Source organism: Ylistrum balloti, unplaced genomic scaffold (genome assembly GCF_031769215.1).
Source record: "Ylistrum balloti isolate Yb309-2 unplaced genomic scaffold, AGI_CSIRO_Ybal_v1 Utg369772, whole genome shotgun sequence".
Lineage (NCBI taxonomy): Eukaryota > Metazoa > Mollusca > Bivalvia > Pectinida > Pectinidae > Ylistrum > Ylistrum balloti.
In genome coordinates, this window is record NW_026781965.1 from 430,280 (window position 1) to 458,266 (window position 27,987).

The following is a 27,987-nucleotide window of genomic DNA, read 5'->3' on the forward strand; positions in this document are numbered from 1 at the left end:
GACAGGTATTAAATTATAATTACGGGAACGATTTGTATGTGAACATTACCATGAAGAAATCATAACTAGGCTCGCTCGCGTGCATTTCGTGCGGGCTTGTCTGATCTCATATTACCAACGCACTCTGCAGCGTGTACTGGTGGCACAAGTAGTGGGCTTAGGGCGGTCGTGAGTCAGGTCTCTTCTCGCCACTGGAGGGTTTATATGTTTAGCGGAAGTATTTCCGTATTGTGTTCTGCGGTCAACTTGTCTGAAGTGTAGTGATTTTTTTTCAGCGGTATTCCCATTTGGATCTCATTTGAGGTAAGTTTTTTCCATTGTTATATATATACATATTTTGAAAATAGAGGTAAGAACTATCCCTACTGGAAAAAAGTTTTACGCACAAAATAATCCAGGTAACAGTGATGATTATAAATTATGGTAAGACAATACACTAAAATGACACGAAACACGATCTTCATCAGACAGAATTATAAAACAATTTCAATTTCAATAAGAACTTTTTCCATCTTTTTAAAACATTTAAAAAAAATGTTATACATTTTGTTTCAGTATTTCGTACTTCAGATTCAATTTCGAAAGTAATAAACATTTTAATTATGTAAACACTATAGATGGGGAAGGTTTATAGGTACATTGTAAGTAACCCGTGACTTTTTGACCGTTTTCTTTGTTATATGAGGGGAAGGGAGGGGTTATGAATTAGATCAGATATGATAGCTGTCGGCCATCTCTAAGTCTACATACCGACGTACAGATTGATATATTGGACTAAGGTGCATACAAGTACCCAACGATATGTTGTGTCCGTACACGGCTTAAAAAGGGTTTACTGGCATAGGACTGGTCAATCGACATTACCGTGGACGAAGTAATTTCTATCCTCAACTTGTTCCTATTCAGTCACCATCTGCTGTCTACAGTGGCAGTATTCCAATTCCCACTGGCTCCCGCCATCAAACTAAATACCAATCATTACATATGTATACAAACTATAAATAATGTAATGATTTAAGTAAGGACACATAACATCAAACCATTCAAACTCTTCAGAACAGGTGAAACTGAGTTACATGTAGATAACTTGACTCCAGAAAAGCGGAGGTGAGTCCCATATATTGTAATACTAAGACTTGATGACTTTAAAAAGGTTGGGTGAGTCACAAATATCGTGATACTAAAACTTGTTGAATCTAGAAATGTGGACTTAAGTCAGATATGACTTGATGAATATTTGAATCTAGAAAGGTGGAGTTGAGTCACAGATATTGTTATACCAAGACTAGCTGAATATGTGACTCTAGAAAGGTAAAGTTGAGTCATAGGTACCGTGATACTAAGGCTTGCTGAATATGTGACTCTAGAGAGATAGAGTTGAGTTACCGTGATACTAAGACTTGCTGAATATGACTCTGGAAAGGTGGAGTTTAGTCACCGCGATACTAACGCCTTTTTAATCGGGTTATGGACATATTGACACCAAACATGACTCTAAACATTTGAACAGGTGGATAACGATTACTGAAGTATTCCCTGTCTGATATAATCGTTCAATGATACATTTACTATCAATTAGTCGTAGACAAATACTACATAAAATCCCACAGTCGTTTGTCGTAAACCTACTACTAAGGCTTAGATCTCCAGGAGTAAAGTACATATTACAGATATTTAGGGGTTATTAGGACCAGTTTTATTTGGTTTCTCGGTCATAACTTGTCTCAATATCAATATCAAAAACAATCTATTGACTTATTTCTCAATAACCCAGGTTATAATAATTTATCATTGTGTCAGTAATAATTTAGATACAAAATAATTATTCAAAGACTAATAATTATGCTGGTAAATGATCCGTCTATCCCAGGGTGGCCCATGGACTCTGTAACTTGGTGTACTGGTGTTTTCTCCCGGCTGTTTCTTGGCTTTAGTTTCGTTTACCCATTCACATCCTGATAAGGCACTTCCTTATTGAATTTCCCAATGCAAGATGGTCAATTAAGAAGCAGTTCGGTGATCTAACTATTACCCTTTACATGGAATCGTAATTTTGATACAATGCCGACCTTTTACAGTATAATAATAAGACAACAATATGAAATGAAAAAAAATGAAAATGTTAAAATGTGGATTCTATTTGTAGTTTGTTTTATCGCTTCTGTTACCATGGCACAGCACGATATTTTGTAAATCAGGTTTATATATAGTTATAGATGATGTTTGCAATCACACATCATCAACATGTCCATTTTACGTAAATTGGTAGCAGGTTTTGTGTCGAGTTGGTAATTCGTACAAACGTTACACACTGTCTCATGGTTGTAAACGTCACGACAAAAACGCGAGTTCAGGAGGTGTAGGAAGGACTTCAAGGTGGGGTTGAGCATGACTGAGGAGATGAACGTGGTACGTACCGAGATCTACAATATAGAGGCGGACAGCTGTCAAGGTCCATCATGTGAAACACCTACAGCAATTAAATACCTACTCCGTCTCTGTGGTTCTGGCAAATGTGATAGGAAATCGCGCCAAACAAAACGATCAGCTTCACACAGACTAACGAACTAATATACAAAAAGTAACTACTGACTGATAATCATTTACTTTGTTTATAAACCTCGCTAATATCTACAAGTGTAAAAGATGTACAATATTATCCTGCCTATTAATTCAGAGTAATGAAAGTGGTAGAATATATTATGTGATGTTTGCCAGACAGATAGATCGCGTTTCTACTGAATGGCCACGTGGAGGCCGGTGTCGGACCTAATTAAGGACGACATCTTGTTTTCTCTACCGAGGTTGAATCATAGGTTACCACGGGTTACACCAGACATGGAGCTCATCCAGAAAATAGGATTCTGCTAGGAGAACCGATTATGTCACGTCATTTATAAAAAAAATCATATCACTCTTCAAACTATTGGGAAATTCGGTTATCTCTTTGGTAAACGACGTTAGACTGAAACTGATAAAATGGCTCATCTCGCAACGGCTTCGCCAGGACATGTTTTAGTGTGAAGCATGCATAATGACATACTAACACTGTATGAAGATCTGAACCCAAGGCGAGCATCCAACAGTCACAAAATGTGTTTTATTCAAACAATTTTCCAACACAGCTTACATACACAGTGTTCAGAGAGACAGAGAGAGACAGAGAAAAAGAGGGAGAGACAGAGAAAGAGGGGGAGAGAGGAGAGAGAGAGACAGAGAGAGAGAAGGGGAGAGAGGAGAGAGACAGAGAGACAACGACAGAGAGACAGAGTATATTTAATCAGATTGCATTTTATCATGTCTGAAAAAACGCACACCAAAACCATGATAACTTTGTCATTTAAAAATTTTGTCATATAAATTTTTAATTTAAATTTTAAATATCACATGATCTTGTGTGTTGAAGAACGTGCCATGAAGACACTCTCGACATTGGTTCTTCTCCTGCTGGCGACATGCGCCCTAATCAAGGTAAAGTATTTCATGTTTATTTGAATCTAGGTCAGTTACTTATACGGCTAGTAAAACAACGAGACAACAATGTACAATAGATTGTAAATACTAAATCTAAACTTCTCCACTTCTTGCTAAATATCATTTTTTATAAATGTTATGGTCTTCTAAGACTGTTCGGGTTTAGCCACATGTCACCTGATTTAAAATAACAGTAAGACGATTGGATAGTTTGTTGGTTTAATCACCACGCAGGGTCATTTCAAGAAAAACATACTGGAGGCCCGTGTTATCCATTGCGATGGGTGTGTGTCTTGACTAAGGACACCACCACGACAGCACAGACCGGTCCTTTTCTCAGCTTCTCGAGTACCACGGGTAGGATAATGGTCCGTATTGTACATTATAGTATAGAAAATAATCGTAGGATCATTTCAAAAAACAATTTCAGTATTTAACACTAAAATTTGAAAATTTTGAAACGATATATTTGGGGAAAAAAGACCACTGCGTTACAAGCAATGTATATTTTAGTACGACATATGACAGATACAATGTCTACGTAAAGTTTGACCAGAGTTTTTTTTTGCGAGGGTGTTTAATACTGATCAAATAAACACATACAGTCTAAACACTCAATGACGCTGAATCCGTGCAACATAAATGTGCAGTACTAGTCGACTATTACATTGTCTGGTACCGCAGCCATCCACGTCATCAAGGAAATGTGACTGGTTTGAGTCATACGGAATGACTTCGGATTCTCGAGATTATCTTTGAATTTTGAAACTACATAAATATACATCAACTATCAAGTGTTTTACACGATTATAATATGCCAACCCGCTCTCTTTCTCTGCTCCTCTACAACTACCGACAGTTACCAGAAATGACGTTCAGACAAAGAATGGTGAAAAAACATAAAAGATGCAGAAACAACTGAATCACAATCCGGCGAGGATCAGGATGAAAAAAGTGCTCTTTAGTTAAATTTGATAAATAAGAACGTAAACCTATGTCGATGCTAAACTGTCCTCTCGCGAATTCTCGTACGTAACCTGGCATTGTATGGGAGGCTACTTCTGAAACATTTCTCTCAGTGGATAAGTGTTGAATCAAACATATAACCAAACTCCGTTTTGGAAATGTTTTACGGTTAAATAATAACTGTTTTGTTAGTAATAACAATTACCAAACCAATTCTCGCTACTGAAACCAGTCAGCACAGTTAATCCAGGCCAACTTTTTCGATATTAGGTACCCGTCTGGTTCACGTTTAACGGTCGGCCGCGCTGTCAGACAAAGTCGCTTTCATTGATGAATGAACCTATAAATATTTATTCAACACATTCCATCGTCTGGATGGAATTAGAAATACAAGATAAACATTTTGATTCTCTAAAGAGTGTTTGAATTCTTTTTCTGATTGTTCTTGTTTCGGCTAAATAAATGAGGACGGGATATACAAAATTCAATGTAAAATTAATTTGTGATCTTGAGTGTGAGTAAAACCATACATCACAACGTGTGGTATGTCCTATTCAATCAGTACCTTCTTTATGCTTATACTTCATTCCTTGAAACTTGGACCGTGAGTAACAACCTTGTTCTGTAATAGCTATTTCCTGTGAAAACAGCGTACAGTCAATCGCACTTCCTCGCGTTAGTCATGGAGGTGACGTGCCTGGATTGTGTTCCATACCAAATGTTAAGTGTACATCGCTGTTTAAAATATGGAAACAATACTGTCTTATTTGACAAAAGCGTAACTTTCCGTGAAATTAATGGTCGTATGACCGTCTTAAAAAGTGAAGGCACTGTGGGAAGTACTTCTCTCTTACATCACGCGCTAAATATTACTTCCGGCGAAAGAAAATCTGAAAAAAACATATGCATAAATTAAAACGGAAGTGCTTGTCTTGTCTACGTTACTACACGTCACATTAATCATGGCCTGTTCTGTGTCAATGAGGCGGCAATGCACGCATTATTCAGGCACACAGTGGTAATGTACAGCAGTACATTTTTAAAAACTAACGATTTTACGTGAATCGAAGAAATGCCACGAATTTCGCGAGAACTTTTAATGGACGCGATTGGATTTTTCTTGTGCGAAGAAAGCTGTTTCTGTCTATTATTCAGTCAGATTATACCCCCTGTTCAGACAGCGTTGATAAACACGAGCAAGTGACCAGTGCAGGTTCTAGCTATAGTGTGGACGTGTCCATTAACGAAAAACATTTCTGCGCCGTGATTGTAATTAGGCTACCGTTATACGCGCGTGCTACCGATGTACATGTAAAGAGCATGTATGTAAATAAATCCACGTCTAAATTCAAATACTATGTACTCTTGAGTAAACACATACCCATGGCATTTGATAGGTCTAGTCTTTGTTTAAATATCACTGTCAGCTGGACGTTGTTCACATCAACTCGCTAATGATAACGCCAATCTCCGATCTTTCTGGACAGACCGTTTTCACTATGGCACCGCGTTTGCACGTGGATATAAGCCAAACTGTTAATGCTGTATACGCTAAGTGGCCGAACACAATCTGCATGGTCAGCAAATAATCTTGTATGTATGATACCTCAGCCGGATCTGTAAACCATTAATTTTGCTACAAAATCTGGAGTTTAGCTGATATATATTGTAACGAAAGCATTTCAACTACAGCAGCACTTGTGTAAGTCAATTACAAATAAAAACAAAAAAATTCACCAATGCAGTTCTTTTAGAGCAAATTAAATGGTATCGATCTTGTAGAAACCGCGAGCACACGCTAAAGATGTCTATAAACATACATGTTCTTTGTTATGAACTTAAGACTCATTTGCTCAGCCTAGGTCTTGGCAAATACAAAATACAGAGTCATTTGCTTACACTGTGTCTTGGCAAATAAAGTAATTTGCTCACCCTAGGTCTTGGCAAGTACAAAGTACAGAATCATTTGATCTCTTTGAGTCTTGGCAAGTACAAAGTACAGAGACATTTGTTCACTCTAGGTATTGGCAAGTACAAAGTAAAGACTCATTTGCTCACTCTGGGTCTTGGCAAGTACAAAGTACAGAATCATTTGATTTCTCTGAGTCTTGGCAAGTACAAAGTACAGAGACATTTGTTCACTCTAGGTCTTGGCAAGTACAAAGTAAAGACTCATTTGCTCACTTTGGGTCTTGGCAATTTTAATGAACAGACTATTTTGCTCACTTTGAGTCTTGGCAAATACAGAGACATTTAATTACACTGAGTCTTGGCGAGTACAGCGACATTTAATTACACTGAGTCTTGGCGAGTATAGAGACATTTAATTACACTGAGTCTTGGCGAGTATAGAGACATTTGCTCACTCTAGGTCTCGGCAAATACAGAGACATTTACTCACTCTAGGTCTCGGCAAGAACAAAGTCATTCGCTCATTTTGGTTCTTGATAATGTGTCTGAGCTGACTAATTCAGAATTACTTCTCTCTCGAAGTGAGACTTTCGGTGTACAGACTAAGTATAATTGTGATGACCTCTCTCTAGTTTTGCTAAATGTTGATTATTTTTCACTGTATGTGTAAGGATCATAATAACATTTCTACGATCCCCATGATGTGTTATCATTTATTATTGTGTTCACTTGTTAATTATAAAGTGGTATTATCGTTTTCTTTGTTTTGTAAACTCAAAAATTTTCAACTTCAGATCAATTTGATAAGTCACCACAAATCCGAAATTATTTCGAAAACTTTGAGAAGTACATTTTATCTACTATACATTTCTATCTAATGGAAAAGGTAGAATAACCACGTTGTTGCCTACTGTTTTAGTAGACGATGAAAATAACATGCCAGACTTTCCGTTGTCTGGTCGGCTGTAATCAAATACACACTTTGTATTATCTTTTCTTCATGGAGAAATTATATAACGTGTCCTGATAATGTCTGCAGTAGCATCAGCAGATTCACAAATTATATTCCTATTTCAATTTCAACTCAGATTGGACCCAATGAAACCACCAAATCTAGCCAGTTTCATTAGTCCGTGGATTTGACCAGATCAGCATTGACCTGGACGTGTGAATATATCCTTAACAGATTCTGTAAGAGGGGAGAATATAAATATAAAATATGACATTATGGTAATTTTTAGCCGAATAGAATGGTTTTCCATTTGACATCTGTTTGAGACATTGCAAGAGTTGTCGTCTGCTACTTTTTTTTTCAACCTTGACTAAAAATGAAAATCCTCAACACAGCTATGAACGTCCACTGAGCGATTTTGATACAGAACTGCTTCTTGACAAACTCTTGACGCCATTGATACAAAGGCTACTGAGAAAGGTCTAAAATAACACTCTATGCCAATTTAGAAATGGCTGCCGTCCAGTTCGATGCGGAGCGGGAGACGATCGTAGAATAGACATTATTATTCCGCGTACCTATCGGAGTGTTTTCATAATTTCTGAAGGATATAAACTATATTTTTAACGCAATCCATCAGACTTGTGCATGTTTAAGTATTTACAGACTTGGGTGTATTGGAAATATTGAAAATAAACCGTCTTCAGTGAAATATAAGCATTGATTCTTGTTTTTGTCGATTTCATGGGATAATGAATTAAGTTGCTCTTGAGACAAATTCGACACGACGCAGTTATTTAAATTTGTCTAAAGAGCAACTCAATTCATCAACCCATGAACTCGACAAAAGCAAGATTCAATATTTAAGTATAAGTATCCGAAGCAAGTATTATACACAATAAAACCACTGTAATGTTAGTGTTTACCTAAACAATAACACATATTTTACAGGCGGACGAACAGACGCATAGCGCTTCCTCGATACAGGATATACCTGAACAGGTAAGGAAACAGTCAATCTTTATATAAAATATCTCCAAAACAGAGGATATACCAGAATATATACCGGAACAGGTACAATTGTGTACACCCCACCAATCTCTGTACAACCGAAACAGTTCGTTGTGTACACCCCATCCATCTCTGTATATACCGGATCAGGTAATTGTGTACACCTCACCAATCTCTGTATATACCGGAACAGATAATTGTATACACCTCACCAATCTCTGTATATACCGGTACAGGTAATTGTATACACCTCACCAATCTCTGTACATACCGGTACAGGTAATTGTGTACACCCCACCCATCTCTGTATATACCGGTACAGGTAATTGTGTACACCCCACCCATCTCTGTATATACCGGTACAGGTAATTGTGTACACCCCACCCATCTCTGTATATACCGGTACAGGTAATTGTACACACCCCACCAATCTCTGTACAACCGAAACAGTTCGTTGTGTACACGTTACTTATCTCTGTATATACCGAAACATGTAATTCTGTACAAGTCACCAATCTCTGTGTATACCGGAACAGATAATTGTGCACACTTCACCAATCTCTGTATAAAGCGGAACAGGTAACTGTATACCCCACCAATATCTCTATATACTGGGTCAGATAATTGTGTATACCCCACCAATATCTCTATAAACTGGGTCAGATAATTGTGTATACCCCACCAATATCTCTATATACTGGGTCAGATAATTGTGTATACCCCACCAATATCTCTATAAACTGGGTCAGATAATTGTGTATACCCCACCAATATCTCTATATACTGGGTCAGATAATTTTGCACATGTAGTTAACCTCTGTATACTTCATGGTAATATTGTGTATAACCCACAGATTTCTATGTTTACCGGAACAGGTAATTGTGTACACCTCTTCACCCTGTATACATAGCGGTTCAAGTAATTAAGGAAACCCAACTACTTCTATGCATAATGCTGTCTACTCCTTTTCCGCAAAATCATTCTAGACTATCTTGATTGGTCGAAATCTATAGACTAATATACAAATAGTTCACATACTAGACACCAATCAAAGTGTTTTGGAATGTTAAGTATCTCATCTTGGCATAGTCTGCTTTATAACAAACTTACGTCAGGAAAAGTCGAGGGTCATACGCCTCCGTAACAGCGGGGTTTGTATACAACTGTAGATGAACCTGAGACGAACAAGTGATTTAGATGTCCATCAGAATATTACGTAATCCCTAGTAACACAACATCATTAACGTCGAAGCCTTCTCGCTGAGCAGGTCATCAAAGTTTTGTAAAATGTTCATACGAATTTATTCAGTGTAAACGTAATTACCAAATTATTTCTTCAGGGCCTTGCTGCGGATGAAGACGACGATGATGATGAAGTCGCTCTCGACGATGAATCTGACGATACGACCGAGCCCGTAGCGAGAGAGAGTGAGTAAAGGGATACAGACCGGTACATAGAGGGTCACATTGTTAATACCCTATTTATGACACGTTAACTGGTCAGTATAGAGAATGTTTTATTGTTACTACCGTATTTGGGACACAAATTGGCCTGTATAAAGAATAAAATTTCGTTATAACTGTAGTTGTGACAATAAACGGCCAGTATAGAGAGCGCGAGATGTTTCTACCTTATCTCGGAGATATCCTGACCGGTATAGAGGGTGTCAAATTGTTTCTGAGACAATGACAGGCTAATAAAAAGAGCACGAAAATCTATACTACTGTATTTAGGAAATTACAACCTATTTGGGACGTTAACTTGCCGCTGTAACTATCGTTGAGATATACATTACTACCTGATATGTATAGAGAGCGCGACACTGTTTCAAGTTTATTTAAAAAATAATCTTGCCGGTATAAAGAGTGCAAAAGAGACAGCACTGTATTATTATTACCGTTTTTGGGACATTAACTGGCCAGTAGAGAGTGAAACCTTTTAACTACCGTATTTAAGACAAAACATTGTTTCTACCGTATTTCGGATATTACCTGGCCGGCACAGAGAGTGCTACATTGTTCATACCATATTTGGGATATTGATTAGCTGGCATATGGAGTTCCATAGTTTTTATACCGTATTTGTTATATAACCAGGTAAATATAGAGAACATCATATTGTTACTACCGTATTTGAAAATATTCACTAGTCCGTAAAGACAGTTATTACATTGTTGTTATGGTTTTTAGACGTTAAATGGACGGTATAGAGAACACGAAAATCTTTGTCGGTAGAAAGAGTGCAATAGAGACCGTTATTTGAACATTAAGTAGGGAGTATAAAGGGTGCGACATTGTTAATTCTGTATCTGGAACTATAACTGGCCGGTATAGATAGTGCAACATTGTTAATTCTGTATTTGGAACTATAATTGGCCGGTATAGATAGTGCAACATTTTTACTACAGTAGTTGAGACTATAACTGAGCGGTATAGAGAGAGCGTCATTGTTACTACTGTATTTAAGACTATAACTGGTCGGAATAGAGAGTGCAACATTAATACTACTCTTTTTTGGACTACAACTGGGCGGTATAGAGAGGGCGTCATTGTTACTACTGTATTTAAGACTATAACTGGCCGGAATAGAGAGTGCAACATTAATACTACTCTTTTTTGGACTATAACCGGGCGGTATAGAGAGGGCGTCATTGCTATTACTGTATTTAAGACTATAACTGGCCGGTTTACAGTGTTTCGATTGTAAATGTCGACTTTTGGACATTATCTAACCAGTATGGAGTGCGATATTGTTACTTCCGTATTAGGGACATTAACTGGCCGTCATAGAGAGTGTTATATTGTAACTAACATAATCTGAGACATTAACTGGAAGGTATTGAGGACGTCACACTGTTCCCATCGTACAAACAGAAACCAATTGACCGGTACAGGTAGCGTCACTTTCTTGCTACATGTAACGTCAGACGTCTTAAATCCTGCAAGTTTCGGTCATCTTTGATTTCATACATAGCTTGTATATCACACTTGCCAGGGTCGGTCATTCCTTTTTCTAATATCCGTCTCATTCATCCAATCTATTTATTCCCTTTGATTCACATACCAGAATAATCCAGTCTCTTCTTATTGATTATGTCAACATTATATTCCAATTGCTAATTCTTTGTCCTCTGTTCGTGTTAATATAGCTCTCCTACGGTGTCAACAGAGTCCACTGTCGTAATTCCTAGTAACAACTGTATTCGGGTGGTTCAGGGATTCATTTAACAGAAAAAGGGGTTGTACACTCCCTTAAGGAATATCAGTAATTTTAGTGTTCTCTGTGTACTATTACCTTCCAGAAGTCTTGGATCAAAGTTTGAAGGTTTTTGGTTTGCATGTCCATGATCATGATCAGAGGTGGGGTATCAGTAGATTTCATGACAAAAACATGAGTTAGAAATGTTTTGTCCGACTTATACAATATACAAAGGTAAAAGATAGACACTTCATTTAAAAAAATTATCTACAGTTATAATATATCGAGTTCCGTTCGTTGCAGACCCGTGTAACAAGAAGCAATGTCAGAGGGGCGAGGAATGTGTGCTTCGGGACGAAAAGGCCAAGTGTGTGTGCGTTGCGAGGTGTCCCCAAGTCTACAACCCCCGTCACAAGGTAAGTCTTCTTGTCGACAATCTCTGTCACAAAGTAAGTCTTCTTTACAGCAACCTGTCACAAAGTAAGTCTTCTTGTCAGCAACCTCTGTCACAAAGTAAGTCTTCTTGTCAGAAACCTCTGTCACAAAGTAAGTTTTGTTGTCGACAACCTCTGTCACAAAGTCAGTCTTCTTGTCGACAACCCTCGTCACAAAGTCAGTCTTCATGTCGACAACCCCCGTCACAAAGTAAGTCTACTTTTCAGCAGCCTGTCACAAAGTAAGTCTTCTTTACAGCAACCTGTCACAAGGTAAGTCTTCTTGTCGACAACCTCTGTCACAAAGTAAGTCTTCTTGTCGACAACCTCTGTCACAAATAAGTCTTCTTGTCGACAACCTCCGTTACAAAGCAAGTCTTCTTGTCGACAATCTCCGTCACAAAGTAAGTCTTCTTGTCGGCAACCTCTGTCTTAAAGTCAGTCTTCTTGTCGACAACCCTCGTCACAAAGTCAGTCTTCATGTCGACAACCCCCGTCACAAAGTAAGTCTTCTTTTCAACAATCTCCGTCACATGTTTAGTCTAAAATAGGATACGGAACAAGAACTAGTATAGAATTTGAACTAGGTTCGTGGTCACCATTACAACATGTTGGTGTACATACTGATAGATTTAACAATGCTTTATTGGCAGGTTTGCGGATCCAGAAACACGACCTTTGACAGCGAGTGCCATTTAGATCGTGAGGTCTGTCTGTGTAAAACCAAGTCGCCCGAATGTTCCAACCCCGCCTTCAAGAAGCTTAAGCTGAATTACTTCGGAGAGTGCCAGAGTATGTTAAATATCTTCTTGCTACTGGGATTCTGTTAAAACAATGCAACTATAACTCCCCTGGTTTAAGAACTGGTCTGCTTTCTTACACGTAATCCCCCCTCACCCTCCCCCCCAAAAAAAAAACAAAATACAATATTTGGACATATTACTGTATGGTATAAGAGTCGTTCTATTTTCCAGACCTAGCCAGGTGTGATAACGTAGGAATGGCTCAGTTTCCAGAGCGGATGGAGGGCTGGCTGGCCGTTATTATGAACGTTGTGGTAAGGAGAGGCGCGTCACGTCACTACACGAAAGTATAAATAAATAGTTACCTGGTAATAGATAGCATGTCGCCAAGGACAGTAGGAATTAAACCAATTTTTTTGTGATAAATTCATCACTTTAACAACTTACCTATAATATGGTCAAATGTATAAAGATATTGGCATAAAAATAGTGATATATTCATGAGTGATTGACTTAAAGTATCCTTCAAGACATTTAATACAAAAGACCATGTTTTCTCGTGTAACTCGTTGAGAATGAAGACACCATCCTTCTCTCTGTTCCAGGCTTCCCGCAAAGAGCTCGGGCCTTACGAGGAGTTGTTGACCGACAGTCTACAACAACGTATCAACGCCGTCATCTGGAAGTTTTGTGACCTGGACGTCCATCCCCAGGACAGGTGAAAAAATAACCAAGACAAATATATACCGATATATAATGACTCTGCCTTCAAGGACCAGAAAAGTTCAGTCATTAGGACTACCTGTCGGGGACTCCTACACCTATGATGAATTCGTCATAGATCCGATACTTCTGTACAGCTATAAAACAGTGTCGATACTCTTGTATTTAGGATACAGTGTAACATTTTTGTATTTAGAATACAGTAAGGAATTTATTTAGGATACAGTAAGGAATTGTATTTAGAATACAGCAAGGAATTGTATTGAATTTTATTAAGGATACAGTAAGGAATTGTATTTAGGATACAGTAAGGAATTGTATTTAGAATACAGCAAGGAATTGTATGTAGGATACAGCAAGGAATTGTATTTAGAATACAGCAAGGAATTGTATTTAGAATACAGCAAGGAATTGTATTTAGAATACAGTAAGGAATTGTATTTAGAATACAGTAAGGAATTGTATTTAGAATACAGCAAGGAATTTTATTAAGGATACAGTAAGGAATTGTATTTAGGATACAGTAAGGAATTGTATTTAGGATACAGTAAGGAATTGTATTTAGGATACAGCAAGGAATTTTATTAAGGATACAGTATGGAATTGCTGTATTAAAGAGACAGTAGTTTTGTATTTAGGATACAGTATGGAATTGCTGTATTTAAGAGACAGTAGTTTTGTATTTAGGATACAGTATGGAATTGCTGTATTTAAGAGACAGTAGTTTTGTATTTAGGATACAGTATGGAATTGCTGTATTTGAGAGACAGTAGTTTTGTATTTAGGATACAGTATGGAATTGCTGTATTTGAGAGACAGTAGATTTGTATTTAGGATAAAGTATAAGTGTTTTTGTATTAAGGATATATTATAAATAATTATAAGATATATTATCAGTACTATTATGTTTAAAAAATGTACGTAAGAATTGCGTTTGATTTTCTCACACAGACGTGTCAGCCGTAAGGAACTACAGATGATCATCGCCTCCTTGCGTCCTATGGAACCATGTCTGGTACCCTTCCTCAACAAATGTGACGCCAACAGTGACCGTAAGATTTCACTGAAGGAGTGGGGCACCTGTCTGGGCTTGGAAAGGGGTAAGTTTATTATATAATAGGTAGATCACACATCTCAAATTACAGACATCATCTGTTTTGTAACAGAATACATGTTTATAAAGCGTTTGTAATAGAATCCTGAATATCAGCTTGTTAATTACAGCACGGTTCCCCTAGACCAGAAGACTCCTCCAACATTGTCCTTACAGTTTGGCCCAATCCAATGAGTGTCCATAAGCGTTCATATCTAAAATCTTATATAATTTTTTCTGAGAACGATAATACTTGATATTTTCGTCTCACTACAACGACATTTTGGACGTATTTGATGCTGTTTAAGAGTGACTGGTAGTTCCGTTATTTGCTTTGGACTCGATCGGGAACCTGACGCTATCTACTTTGATTGTCCAAGGTTTACACGGCGGGGGCGTCGTCAATGAAGCAGAAGACGCTTACCCCTTGTATTGTTTTAGCAATCCACATATAATTTGTTCTTTTATTCGTATTTTGTTGCAGTTTCATCGCATTTGAGTCTGAATTAAGATTCTGTTGACATGTTGGTATTGTCCCTGCTGTTTCTGATATAGTGTTTTCCTCCAATACTATGTAGCTTTAAGTACTCATGATGACAGCCATTAACCGATTGGTTTATATTCAATCACAAGTTCAACTCGGTCATTTCTTTTGAAAAATGTTATTGTTCTGATCGAATAAGAAGAAACCATAGTGATAGATTTATGATCAATAAAGTTTCATTAATATGTCTGTCTCATGATGAAATGCATCAAAATTAACATTGAAGCAGTGGGATATTGGCCATGTTTGTGACTATTAAACATAAAAGTTCTCGTGCTTTGTTGTAGGTGAAATCGTGGACAAATGTAAAAGGTTGAGAAAATCGAGAAGAGCTTAGACGTCTGTGATACCAATACTTGGGAGATTCCGATATGTTAGTCACAAAGATCTGGAGTGTTAACTCATCAGTGTAGGTTTTGTACAGGAGATTCCGGAAGGTTGGTCAACTAGGAGATTCCGGGAGGTTAGTCACCAAGATGTGGAGTGTTTACACACATTTCTGGCATAACTCCCGATTATACACGCTTCTTTATGGTAACCGAAAAACAAGAGTCGCTTTCTTCATCTTCAACGAAAACTATCTTAAATACTGTTCATTCAGTGTATACCATGTTTAACTGTATAAAGGAAAATTAGTTTATTCGATGTTTATTTTAATAAGCAAAATCAATTAAGATTAATGATTATAATAAAGCTGTGGATTAGGAAGTGCGTTTATTTGTCATTATCTTTAGTATGTTGTTTGATGTCGTGATCACGTCGTCCTTCCGCAGTGGCTTCAGTTTTCTGTCTTCTGTCATCGTCTGTAAAGAAAACAAGAATTCTCAACCGTCTGTTCATTAACATTTATTAATTCATCGCTGTTCACTAGATTGCACCACAAAGAAAACATTTTCCCATACCTATAATAATTCATTCTTTCTGACAAACTTAAAGTGTACCCTGAGAGGTCAGCTATGTTGAGCCTCGATTCCGCGGAAATGACGACCACGCTGATTAGGTCTGAGCGGACAGGTGAAAATCGACAACTTTCAGCTTTAATAACTCGACACTGGGGCGACGGATTTTGACGGGGTTTTCGTTATTATCATTTTACGGCATTCTTAACATTATATCTAAATATAAAATTACACTCTGGGTACACTTTAAGTTAAGGAACATCTGACGAACTGGGGCCTGGACATGTATCACGAAAGCTATTTTAGAGATAAAAAGTTCCTTTAGTTCACTCATAAAGTGACGGATTCGATACGTGAATAAACGTGATATTCACAGTCAAGTCCTCCGTATCTTCAGAAATACTGAAATAACTTGGATTTGATACAGAACACCAACCCATCGCGACATATTAGTTAGGACAAGTACTAATACATAAAAAGAGTGTCGTTACTGACATCATTTGTTGGAATAAACCGGCTGGTGTGGCTTGTGGCAGCACTAGTTCAGTATAGTTTACGACTGATGTTGGTGGCAGTCTTGTGTAGTAAGGTTTGCGACTTCTGACGCTCTGGTGGCATCATCATTTTAGTCAAGTTTACGACTGCTATTGCTGGTTGCGTCATTAGTCTAGTAAAGTTTACGAGAACTGTCGCTGGTGGCTGCACTTGTGTAGTAAGGTTTACCACTACTGTCGCCGGTGGCAGATTTAGTTTAGTAAAGTTTGCGACAACTTTCGCTGGTGGCAGAATTAGTTTTGTAAAGTTTACGACTCCTGTCGCTGATAGCAGCACTACTTCAGTATAGACAACTATTGCTTGCAACATTTATAGAAAATTTCTATTGACAGTACATCTTCAGAATCCTATTCAGTGCAAGCGATGTACTGAAAAGGATTGTGCGTAGACATTTCTTGGCGCGAAATACACGGGCCTGTTGCCTACCATATCAAGGTATTTTGAGTCTTACCTGTGTCATCTTGAATTCTCCAGGAAGCAGATTATTCGAGTAAAGACAAATGATTATATATAACTTAAATCTGCCCTCCCGATGTCCCTGAAAAAAAAAGCGAAGGATTGTGCGTCTTACCTCTGCCCTAACAAAGTCTCCAGACAACAGGTTCACCGGATAATGACACAGGACTGTATGTAGTTCCTCCACTCGAGTTCCAGGCCGGAGAGATACACAGTCGCGTAATACCGCCTCGCGGGGGGTCCGACCAACGGAGCGTAACGTGTCCAAGCAGTGGACAGGGAAGGCGTACGTCGGCGGCCGCAGTCTGACCGCTTCACACAGAGCCTCGTGAACATTGGTTGACCCATACCTGAACAGAAGTAAATGTCAGACGTCACCACAGGTATTGTCAATGGTTCCTAAAAAAACGTCACACATCATTCACTTGCATACTGAAGAATACCTTCAACCTTGATCCAAAGATCGCAAACACCAAGTCTATGAGTGACAACATGTTTGGGTTTATCCAAACAATTGTAAACAAAATTCTTACTAACTAATTCACAAACAGACATGTATCGAGAAATCATTAGCATTTTGTCCGTTGATCTAACAACGGCATTGGCGAAAAAGAATTTATAGAATTAGCTTAAAATAACGCTGGTTAAACTCGTTGCTTCATGAAATGTACCGACGTCATTCATATGTTCATTCCTGGTGTCTTAATCTGGCTCAAATATTACTAGTATTTTTCAGAAGGGAAAAATTAGTAGGGTTTCATTCGATGAAATATACGACCTTTATTTGTACTAGAAATTCCATGATCTACGAATCATAGCAGATAACACAAAATTATACGCCTCCTCATTCATCTATCTCTTTCGGATTTTGCACACGCCATTAGCACTAAGGAAAACGGGAAATAAACCCAGGTATATATATATATATACACACACACAGAAACAGAAGAAACTGCAATATATAAAACAACATGCGTACAAAACATATGTTTAAGTGCCACATGTATATTACAGAGCTGCATGTAACCCAAGTTCAGAAACCAGCAATTCTCTACAGAACTTACACAGATAACGTCCAAAGCATGTTAAAACGTGTACATGATTAACTGTTCTCGACCGATTTTTTGTTGTCTCTAAAAGTCCCGAGTATATTTCTAGACCAATGATCTTTCATAAAACTTGATCTTGGATCACCAAGTCAGCATTGTGTTACCCAACAATTACACATCGCCAAACACAAACTTATCAAGTAAACAATTTATTTTCCCTTCTCGAAATACAAATACCTTATTAATCATTTAACCACAAACGAACACTCAACATCGGTCCTCCTACGCGAATTTTGCCTTAGAAACACTGTGTATAAAACCACGTGACACCATATTACATCATAACACATTCTATCAGTTGTTGCTACACTTTTATCTCGTACCGACTTTGCAGTGTAGACGTCGTATAGACATGAGGAACAGGTCAATGAATTTGAAGGTCGTATAAAAATTGCTTTCAGTCATGAAAATATTCATACAAAAGAAATAAAACACAGATATAATGACTGCTTTAGTCAGTGGTCTCACAACACTATTCAAGCCCGCTTTCCCTTAGTCTCTCACGTCTGCGATACTTGGAATGAAAATAACTGGTGCAGGTTCTACGATACATGGTTTAATGAGGTAACTGATGCAATTCAAGTTTGCAAAAACAATAATTGCTTCCTTCTGGTAAATTTTTCTCAAAATATCGAAATGCACATTACAATGCTATTATAGAAACGGAGAACATACCACGTTTGCACTTGCTACCATTGTGTGTATTGAGTGACGGCAAGTGAGCGTGCAACACGTCCTTCCAAGCATTGCGAGATAGTCGTGATAAGATCTCCACTTTTCAGAATATATACGTGACACTATCACGTTAAATATCAAAGATTCTCCAAAACCACACGTTCAAATGGGCAGTGAAAACGAACGTTTAACTTTAGCTGATTTGTCGGTCTACGCACCCGGGAACAACAGAAAACCCCATTTATCTTTAAACATGTCGCGCGACTTGTTCGATTGGATTCTCTGAATATTATTATGACATTCTTAACGGGCCGCCAACAAATAAAAGGCCATAAGGGCAATGCCCTCTCTCTAAATAACAAGCTGTTGTTTCAAAGTAACTTTTGTTTTTTATTCACATCAGATGTAAACGCTTCAAAGAAAAAATGTCAGGAAAATATATAGGGATAAAAATGCTGTGAAATATTTCCATTTATTTAAACTATTTTGTTTTAAACAAGATACAAGTGTAGAAGACACGTGGTCGTTTTAATGTCAGAAGGTCTAGATTTCAGTTGATGCCATTTTTTCATTTTTAATACCTCGCGAGTTGCTCAATTCAAGCATCAGTACTGGTCGTTTTAGTGTAAGCATCAGTACTTGTCGTTTTAGTGTAAGCATCAGTACTGGTCGTTTTAGTGTAAGCATCAGTACTGGTCGTTTTAGTGTAAGCATCAGTACTGGTCGTTTTAGTGTAAGCATCAGTACTGGTCGTTTTAGTGTAAGTATCAGTACTGGTCGTCGTTTTAGTGTAAGCATCAGTACTGGTCGTTTTAGTGTAAGTATCAGTACTGGTCGTTTTAGTGTAAGTATCAGTACTGGTCGTTTTAGTGTAAGCATCAGTACTGGTCGTTTTAGTGTAAGTATCAGTACTGGTCGTTTTAGTGTAAGCATCAGTACTGGTCGTTTTAGTGTAAGTATCAGTACTGGTCGTTTTAGTGTAAGTATCAGTACTTGTCGTTTTAGTGTAAGCATCAGTACTGGTCGTTTTAGTGTAAGTATCAGTACTGATCGTTTTAGTGTAAGTATCAGTACTTGTCGTTTTAGTGTAAGCATCAGTACTGGTCGTTTTAGTGTAAGTATCAGTACTGGTCGTCGTTTAAGTGTAAGTATCAGTACTTGTCGTTTTAGTGTAAGTATCAGTACTTGTCGTTTTAGTGTAAGCATCAGTACTGGTCGTTTTAGTGTAAGTATCAGTACTGGTCGTTTTAGTGTAAGCATCAGTACTGGTCGTTTTAGTGTAAGTATCAGTACTGGTCGTTTTAGTGTAAGTATCAGTACTGGTCGTTTTAGTGTAAATATCAGTACTGGTCGTCGTTTAAGTGTAAGCATCATTAGTGTTCAGTCGGAATTATCTGTACATGCACGTTAGATCTCAACACGTTAAATCCCCAGTCTTCGATACAACAGAAACACGTGGGAGATATTGGACAGTTTAAGGAGAATCACCGTACTAATTTTTAAAAAGTTTGATGAAACATGATTTAATGCAAAATGAAAAATGAAAACAAAACATTAAACATTGAGATAACATCGAAATCTCACCTATGGAAGATGTCGGAGGTTATTCGTTGTAATTCTGCCATAGTCCGGTGTGTGTCAGGAGTATCCAGCTGGAACTCATCACTTCCGTAGTCATATTGCACAATACCCTCTCTGGATAGTTTTTGGAGCATACATTCCGTCCGTGCACTAACTGCTATAAAGTTCAAGTCGGTCATGTCTGTCTGAAGTCTACGAGGAAAAACATCGTTCAATTACACTGTTTGTATTTGAGATTAATAAATGAATAATTGAAAAACATTGTTACAACATTCTTTTCTTCAAAATATTGGATCTAACAAGAGTTTCCGTTTCATAAAAGATTTAGCCCAGTTAAAATAAAAACTTAATGACCCGTTTCATGAAATAACTTGTAACGAAACGAATGAGATATTCTGTTTATTACATTGAATAATGGTTAAGAATGTTAGTAACAATTATTTTCATTTTACACTTACTGCAAACATTTAAAAATGGAATAAAAGTACATTTTTAAATCATAAAAATCGTATATAGTTACATGTATAGGGTTTTATAGGATGCGAAAGATAATTGCTATAGCTATGACGTCACAAGCGGAAGAGGAATGTTGAGATGTCACGTGATACGTAACTTTACCTATGGATAATTGCAGTGGACTCTGCTTTGTCTGCCTTGTTCAGGACCAGTAACATGGGGAACCGAAGTCCCAGGAAGTGGTCCACAATCTGGTGCAGAGTCGATTCCTTCCATCCAGCTATAGCGCCAAGCTCCCTGTAAATATTACCACAATCTGACTGTATCAATCCCTCAATGTTTCCATGGAGGTCTCAGTGTGTTTATAAGGAAAGTTGGAACTGTTTTCCTCGTGTTTTTTAAGGGGAAAACCTGAGAAACCCTGAAATTGTGATTCTCCTTCCTTTACCATGACTTCCGCAATCCATCTGCTGTGGCCTTCATTTGATTTTTTGAGGTTGTGATATCCTAAACCTTTGATTTATTTTGATTTTGATAAGTGTCTAACGACCTGTCGACGCAGAAACTTATTTTGGCCCAAACTACTTGAAACTACTGAAACATATGGGAAGAAATGTTTAAATAAAACATTGTACCATTAAAACACAAGGATAGCATATTGTACATAAGAATAACAAAGCATTAAAATTAAGCGTTTTGTTGGATAAAACAAGAAACCAGAGGTTATCACGTCTAGTCGTCACCGGTATGGTTCATATTTTGTTGAAAAAATATCAACATCTCTCATGTATTTCAAAATTTGATAGAGTTTCAATGAGGAGAAAATGCTCGTTAAGAATACGTAAAAAATCTGACCAGTCAATAAAAACACGTTCCAGTGTAAGCATGAAACCTTAAACATTAATGGGTGGGTCATCATGCCGTAAAAGAAATGAATGGTCAAGGTAGATATGCTAGGTTCGGAACCAACCATGGATTACACCGTTTAGGAAGGAGTACAAGCCTCTTGAGACCATATTTGCTGCCCATTTATCTTTGAGTGCATCAGTCAGTAGTATATGACAGTTTAATAGCGTCTAGCTCCTCTATTAGCATTTATATTCACGAGAATTCCAACGAGTCCCAGAATCCTGAGGAATCTTATCCAACTAGGTTTTGAAACATCATTCATCAAAGTATCAAGTTTCTTATAATGGTTATTTAAGTCACGTGACTTTATACTTTTTAAGACAAAAAGCGAGTCTGAGCACACGATTACGTTTTAAGCACAATAATCTTCGATATATTCGCACACCAAATGCTGCGTACAGACTTCCGCTATAAATATGGGAGCATCAACAGGATGATGAGTGGAAAATATAGTTTTTACAACAGCACGCTGTTGCAACTCGTTTCCTGTCTTTTAAACCGACAGTGTAAATATAGTACAAGGTTGTAAAGGACACTTCGATAGAAGTTGAGAAAAGTTCGCAATGCATCCCTAATTGTGGTCAACTGGCCATGATCATGCAATGGAAAGTCAACTTTGAGTCGTTTCAGAGTCCTGGGTTGTGCAGTAGCAATTTAATTTCAGACTATGTTTGGAAAGTCAATATCTAGATCATGAAGATATTCTTCGACTCGAAAGTCAAACATTGGAATCATTTTGTCATTTTGGTTGAAAATATCTTTCATAGTTTGTGTAGAATACTTGATCAAAAGCATGATTTTTAGGGTTTGATTTCAGTCGAGCTGCAAACTGGAGTGGAAGTTTTGTTCTCCTATCTTTGAGAGATAATTAATTGAACTCCACGTTGAAGTCTTCTACTGCAAACCAGCCCTTGGATCTTAATTGGGTTCAGCATCTACTAGCAAGTATTACGTGCTGACCCATACACTCGGGAGCGTAGTCAGCCTTCTGTTGAAATATCTTTGTATTGATGTCAAAATGTCATTGGCTAACAAGAACCAAATCAGGCTGAGTTTTACAGTTCTGTCAAGTGCTTTGAACTTGTTAAAGAGGTGGGGCAATGCTTGTTTAGGTCACCAGGTTGGTTCTTTGCATGGCTTTAAAATGTGAATAATAGTAGTTTCCTTCCATGATTCCGGCACGTTGCCAGTTGTATACACGTCATTGAAAATTTAAAAAGATAATTGATACTTTATTATAGTATGTTTTTAAAGAATCGATATGGAATGTCGTTTGAAACTGCAAAATATCGCGTTATTTTTTAAGAGAATCCTTGAGTTCAAAAATGGTCCTTTTCGTTCCAGAACGAATACAAAATTGTTTATGAATTCATTTGAAATGTCAGATTTAGAGAAGGCATATTTGCTATTAATCTTAAGAGAAATTAATGAAAACATTCTCTTTTCTAAGCCTTTCCCAAACTTTTTGTGGGAGTTTTTTTATCTTATAGTGGAGTGAATTATCGCAATATACTTCCCTTATTCGTGTTCACACATCGCCATATTTTACACTTTGTGTTTCAAAGTAAACGTTGACCTAATTCGAACAGCCCATAGTGCTGTTGGGTGTATTTGGACAGGAACAGTTAATAGAAGAATCTTCCGAAAGTTGTATTTTTTTGTTTCGGCTATGAACTTTGGTATTGGTTACTGAGCAATTTTGACGAGTCGTTCAGTACAAAGTTAAATTAGATCATCGACAGGTCTAAATTTGCTGCCTCGATTTCACTATGATCGGGCGTGGAACAATGACCAACTGCTTTGAGCATGTTCCATTGAGGGAAAGTTCATTAAGTGGCATAATGCGATGATGATACGAAATACAGGGAAAAGTCACAACCGCACAAATAGCATTCATATACTAAACAAAATCTGCATCATGTATAATCCTAGCGACACAGGTTTTTCCTCTGTCATTCCTTACCTATCTCCTATTCCAGCGTTATGTAAGGCCGCGTGAATAGTAGCTCTGTTGGCATGGTAACCCGTAAACATGTCGATCAGCTTTGAGGGACGCTTGACGATTGAATCCCATCTACTCCAAACGTTTTGGAAAATCCATTGACTGAAAATCATATATATCCTTACATAGTATTATTTGACATTCCATGACTATCAACTATACTCTATGACATGAAATAGGATGTTTCGCGATAAAAAAATGAAAATGTGAAACGAGATTATAGCGTCTTGAAAGAAAGTGCCCGCGAACATTCAAAAATTATTTTGGAAACCTTCAAGTAAAGGAATTATAACAACAGAACTGACTTGATTTAAGTCACTTTTAAGTATCCATGAGCCTGATGTTTTAAAGACTGGTGAGACAGAAGGTAAAAAATCTGCCAAAAGTAGGAGTTATAGTACAAAAATGTTTCCTATGGGCGAGAGTTCTTACTGGATTTCCTGGTAAAGCCAATGTATATCATTAGCTGGATCGTAACCTTGACTCTCCTCTCCTTTCTCATTGGTTGTGCCCGAAGCGTCAATAACGTGGATCAGCACGTCAGCGTCCAATAGATCGTTGAGGAATTTGTTTCCTCGCCCCTTGCCCTCCCATGCTCCCGGAACCAGCCCCGCGACATCTTTCAGCAATACGGGCACATGGCGTTTCCCGCGGAAGTTATGACCATGTGCTGTTCATTAACAAACAAACAAGAAATAGGAAATATTGGTCAAAATGCATTGGCAGTTGGGGGAAAGAGTCAGACTATGTTAACATGTACTAGCGGAGATCAATCCCATGTGTTAGAGCAGTCATAGCCACAAATGGTTACCTGCGTCACACAACTTGCCCAATCCTTCACATGGACAGTCTATGGAGTAGAACGCCTTGCCAATATTTGGTTCTATGGTGGTGAAGGGGTGTGCTCCAGTCTTCGCTAAATCTACAGTGGTGGCTGCATTGAAAAACGTGGATTTCCCTGCTGAAGGTTTCCCCTAAAAATGTATATGTAACTTGGTAACCATTTTACAGTAATAAAACTTATTATAAAACATGTGTCCATTATCATGCAATGCTACAAAAATATGACAGATTAAATTACGACATTTACCACCAGTCCAATGACATATTCCCATCTGCCACCGCTTACTTTGGGTTCCTCCAATTTAACTTTATGTAAGGTCACCTCCTCCACCACCTCCTCTTCCTCCTATCACAGTTAAAATGACAAGACATTTAAGGTATAACGTGTTACCAAATTGTAATGATCAGTTGTCATACAATATTGACATCGTTGTGAATGACGTATTGCATGTCAAGTCAAACAAGCTACAGAATATAAATTACATGGAACTTTGAGAAAGCATCCTAATACAGCAATGTGTATATATATTCCCTACACAAACTTACCTTGGTTATCTGACATTGGGGGATTTGGTATTCTAATCGTGGTTACCTAGATCCAATCAGTACATATACTAAAATATCAAGGGACCTGTTCTGGACATAACTAGGTATCACTGATGAAGATGATAGTTATTGAGCAGTACAATAAATGTAAATTGGCTGAAAATAATTTAAATGCATTCCCGGTTCCCATTGGCTGTCAAGCTTACAGCTGTACCATACTTAAAGAGTGACACAAAGAGCAGTAACTCTGGGAGATCAGAGTGGTCTCTATGTAACCCCTCCTGATCTCTAAATGCAGATAATTAGCCAAACGACTGTGAGCTTTTACCGAGGTGCCTAGATGATCTGTATGCCTTTCATACAGACAATGTTGTAGCCTGACTGGTCATGATACATTTACCAGAATAACAACACGTGCTGTTGCTGCTGACCTGGGCAGTGTCGGTATCCTGTGTAACGTTTTCGTTGATCCAGCGTTGGGCGGCATCCATCAGACTGTATATCATAGGCATGCCAACGTTTTCTTCTGCCTGTAAAGTGGAAAGTAGCATTAATATAATATTTTTTTTTTATATTTTCACTTGGCTGTACTTATTGTTAACTAGAAAAAAAAACCCATTAAATCATATTTTGTTGTACTGATAAACAAGGGATATTATGTAGAAGGATGACAGATCTGTCATATTGTAATTCTGCTCTATTTACTTATTGAACATAATTTTCAATCAACTTTGGTCCAGAGGCTGACCAGCTTGTACTGACTCAATTGAATCATAGCTTTAATTAAACTCAATTAAAAACGAAATCCAGATGTATACTATCAACTTAGAGGCATACTTATTCGGACATATCTAAATAGCATCTTACACAAACTCGGAGTTCCTCCAGTATACCAGCCACCTGGTTAGGCGTCAATACCCTCGATCTCATGGGCAGGTCGTACATCGGAACTACTGCTGGATACTCGTTTGGTAATGTAAACTTGATGTTCACCTGACCTGACAATTAGAAAAACAAAAAAAGTCTTTATCAAACATGCCAACAAAACTAATCCTTCGGTAACAGAAGTAACGGATTACCCACCCACTTCTGTAGGAAAATGTACATTATATTGAAGTAAATTTCTCAAATATTATATCGCTAAAATCTATAGGAATGATTGATATGTAACAGTACAAAATCATACGATCGCTAGTTCAGAGGTAACACAATGTAATGAATTAAAACGATAAGAATGTCTTATGTTTCGCCCCCCCCCCCCCCCCCCCCCCATCGCTTCTGTTGTATATGGAATTAATTTAGATTTTTCAGTAGCTAGATTAAAGACAGATCTCACCTGAAAGTTGTACGACCAAGTCTGTAAGTTTTATCATAAAACAGGGTGGATCTGACGTCAACTCTGAAACAACAAAAATCAGGCATATCTAGATAAAATTTTCTTTCGTATCTAAATACCCTAGTGTGGTTTTACTGAATTTAAATAACCAGTGAAAATTTTTTGTGTAAACCTCCAATCCAAAACCGATGGATACATCCATTAAAAATAATTCGTATATGTGCAGTATTAACATTACTCTCACGTATGTGTAGTACTACATTACTATCACATATGTGTAATTCTAACATTACCATCACATATGTGTAGTACAAACATTACTATCACATATGTGTAGTACAAACATTACCATCACATATGTGTAATTCTAACATTACCATCACATGTGTAGTACAAACATTACATCACATATGTGTAGTACAAACATTACCATTGCATATGTGTAATACTAACATTACTATCACATATGTGTAGCACTAACATTACTATTTTTGCAGTGTAATGTTACTTTGTGTTTCAGATAAAACTATATGTTTATATTAATATTCTTTACATTGAGAAAGTTCAGCAAATACATTGTTTGTACAACAGTATTTATACGTTATAGAAATAACATATATTTACAATATGGTTTGTAGCTTAAATGACCTGGATTCTGTACAGCATACATTATGACTTTTTTGCTATATATATGACAGAATTAGTCTCACCATTACAGTCAGTAATTCAATATACATGTATGCAATATGCTACCCAATCACACACTACGTTCAATTTGTTATTCAACAGTTTATGTCCTACGTAGGATTTCTGAACCTCACAAACATATATGTACAAGTGTATTAAAAATTACAGTAACATATGATGTCAGTATATATCAAATGGATATCGTTCTAGAATCGCAGTACGGACTCTCAACCTCTGCACTTGAAAATGTTTTAACAAAAAACTTCAAAACATCTTTGGATTTAGAGCATGCATCCAAACTAACCTTCGAACTGCAGATCAAGAGGATCAAAACAACCAATTTTGCCTCGAATTGTGGAAAAAATAGACAATTTTTCCGAGTCTTTCAGATTGAGAAAAAGTAAGTAGTGATATTATATTTTGTCTACCACGAGCGGAACACTTTACTGTGTAATAAAATCGTAACGTTTTCCAGATGTAACTTTTCAGCGAGGACGGTATGCACACCCTTGGAACGTCAAGGTTGTCTATTTATAGTCGTTAAACACGTTACCTGTAAAATCTGCATCGTAGATGGCTCTAAGAGCCTCTAGTTCTTCAATCTGATCATCGTTAGCCATACTTGGATTGTTACCGAGACACCACGGGAGAGGGGTCCATTTGTCAGCATACTAACACATGCAGTGTACTTTCATTTTACATTTCTCGTTCCATTATAACGAAATAGTTGTACTAGTGTACCTTCACGGAACGTTAAAATATCACAATAAATCGATCAAGCAGATGACAGTGATAACACAGCTAAATATTATTAGAAAGCACCGAAAGAAACTTTGACACGTTTGTTGTGAAATCCACATGTACGTAACACATCAGAGTAGG

At 37.5% G+C, this 27,987-nt stretch overlaps 2 protein-coding genes across 4 annotated transcripts; one reads left to right on the forward strand and one right to left on the reverse strand.

The window, feature by feature from the left end:
* Positions 1–123: 123 nt before the first annotated feature.
* Positions 124–15,759, forward strand: LOC132543865 (SPARC-like). 2 transcript variants are annotated; one of them, XM_060207381.1, is made up of 10 exons: positions 124–303; positions 3,407–3,471; positions 8,255–8,305; positions 9,656–9,743; positions 11,818–11,930; positions 12,602–12,740; positions 12,923–13,005; positions 13,297–13,409; positions 14,366–14,514; positions 15,339–15,759. In XM_060207381.1, exons 2-10 carry the CDS (start codon positions 3,415–3,417, stop codon positions 15,386–15,388), a joined length of 843 nt encoding a protein of 280 aa, XP_060063364.1. In that variant the 5' UTR covers positions 124–303; positions 3,407–3,414; the 3' UTR covers positions 15,389–15,759. The 2 variants fall into 2 exon arrangements, with proteins under 2 accessions (XP_060063364.1, XP_060063365.1); XM_060207382.1 differs by lacking the exon at positions 124–303 and adding an exon at positions 3,050–3,071.
* Positions 15,529–27,959, reverse strand: LOC132543862 (uncharacterized). Of its 2 annotated transcripts, XM_060207379.1 has the most exons (12): positions 27,659–27,959; positions 26,419–26,481; positions 25,950–26,080; positions 25,514–25,612; positions 24,784–24,882; positions 24,505–24,667; positions 24,126–24,363; positions 23,655–23,795; positions 20,945–21,079; positions 20,330–20,518; positions 17,077–17,311; positions 15,529–15,854 (listed from the first exon to the last, which is right to left on the reverse strand). In XM_060207379.1, the coding sequence occupies exons 1-12, from the start codon at positions 27,723–27,725 to the stop codon at positions 15,753–15,755; spliced, it is 1,662 nt and encodes a 553-aa protein (XP_060063362.1). In that variant the 5' UTR covers positions 27,726–27,959; the 3' UTR covers positions 15,529–15,752. The 2 variants fall into 2 exon arrangements, with proteins under 2 accessions (XP_060063362.1, XP_060063363.1); XM_060207380.1 differs by lacking the exon at positions 17,077–17,311 and having other exon boundaries at positions 15,753–15,854.
* Between the last annotated feature and the right edge of the window lie 28 nt (positions 27,960–27,987).

Coding starts and splice junctions, on each gene's coding strand:
- LOC132543865 (XM_060207381.1), top strand. CDS start 3,415: ATGAAGACACTCTCGACATTGGTTCTTCTCCTGCTGGCGACATGCGCC. Junction 8,306..9,655: donor TACAGGATATACCTGAACAG/GTAAGGAAACAG, acceptor TTATTTCTTCAG/GGCCTTGCTGCGGATGAAGA. Junction 13,006..13,296: donor CCGTTATTATGAACGTTGTG/GTAAGGAGAGGC, acceptor TCTCTGTTCCAG/GCTTCCCGCAAAGAGCTCGG.
- LOC132543862 (XM_060207379.1), bottom strand. CDS start 27,725: ATGGCTAACGATGATCAGATTGAAGAACTAGAGGCTCTTAGAGCCATC. Junction 24,883..25,513: donor AGGATACCGACACTGCCCAG/GTCAGCAGCAAC, acceptor TAACTGTGATAG/GAGGAAGAGGAGGTGGTGGA. Junction 17,312..20,329: donor ACCTCCGACATCTTCCATAG/GTGAGATTTCGA, acceptor ACTTCTGTTCAG/GTATGGGTCAACCAATGTTC.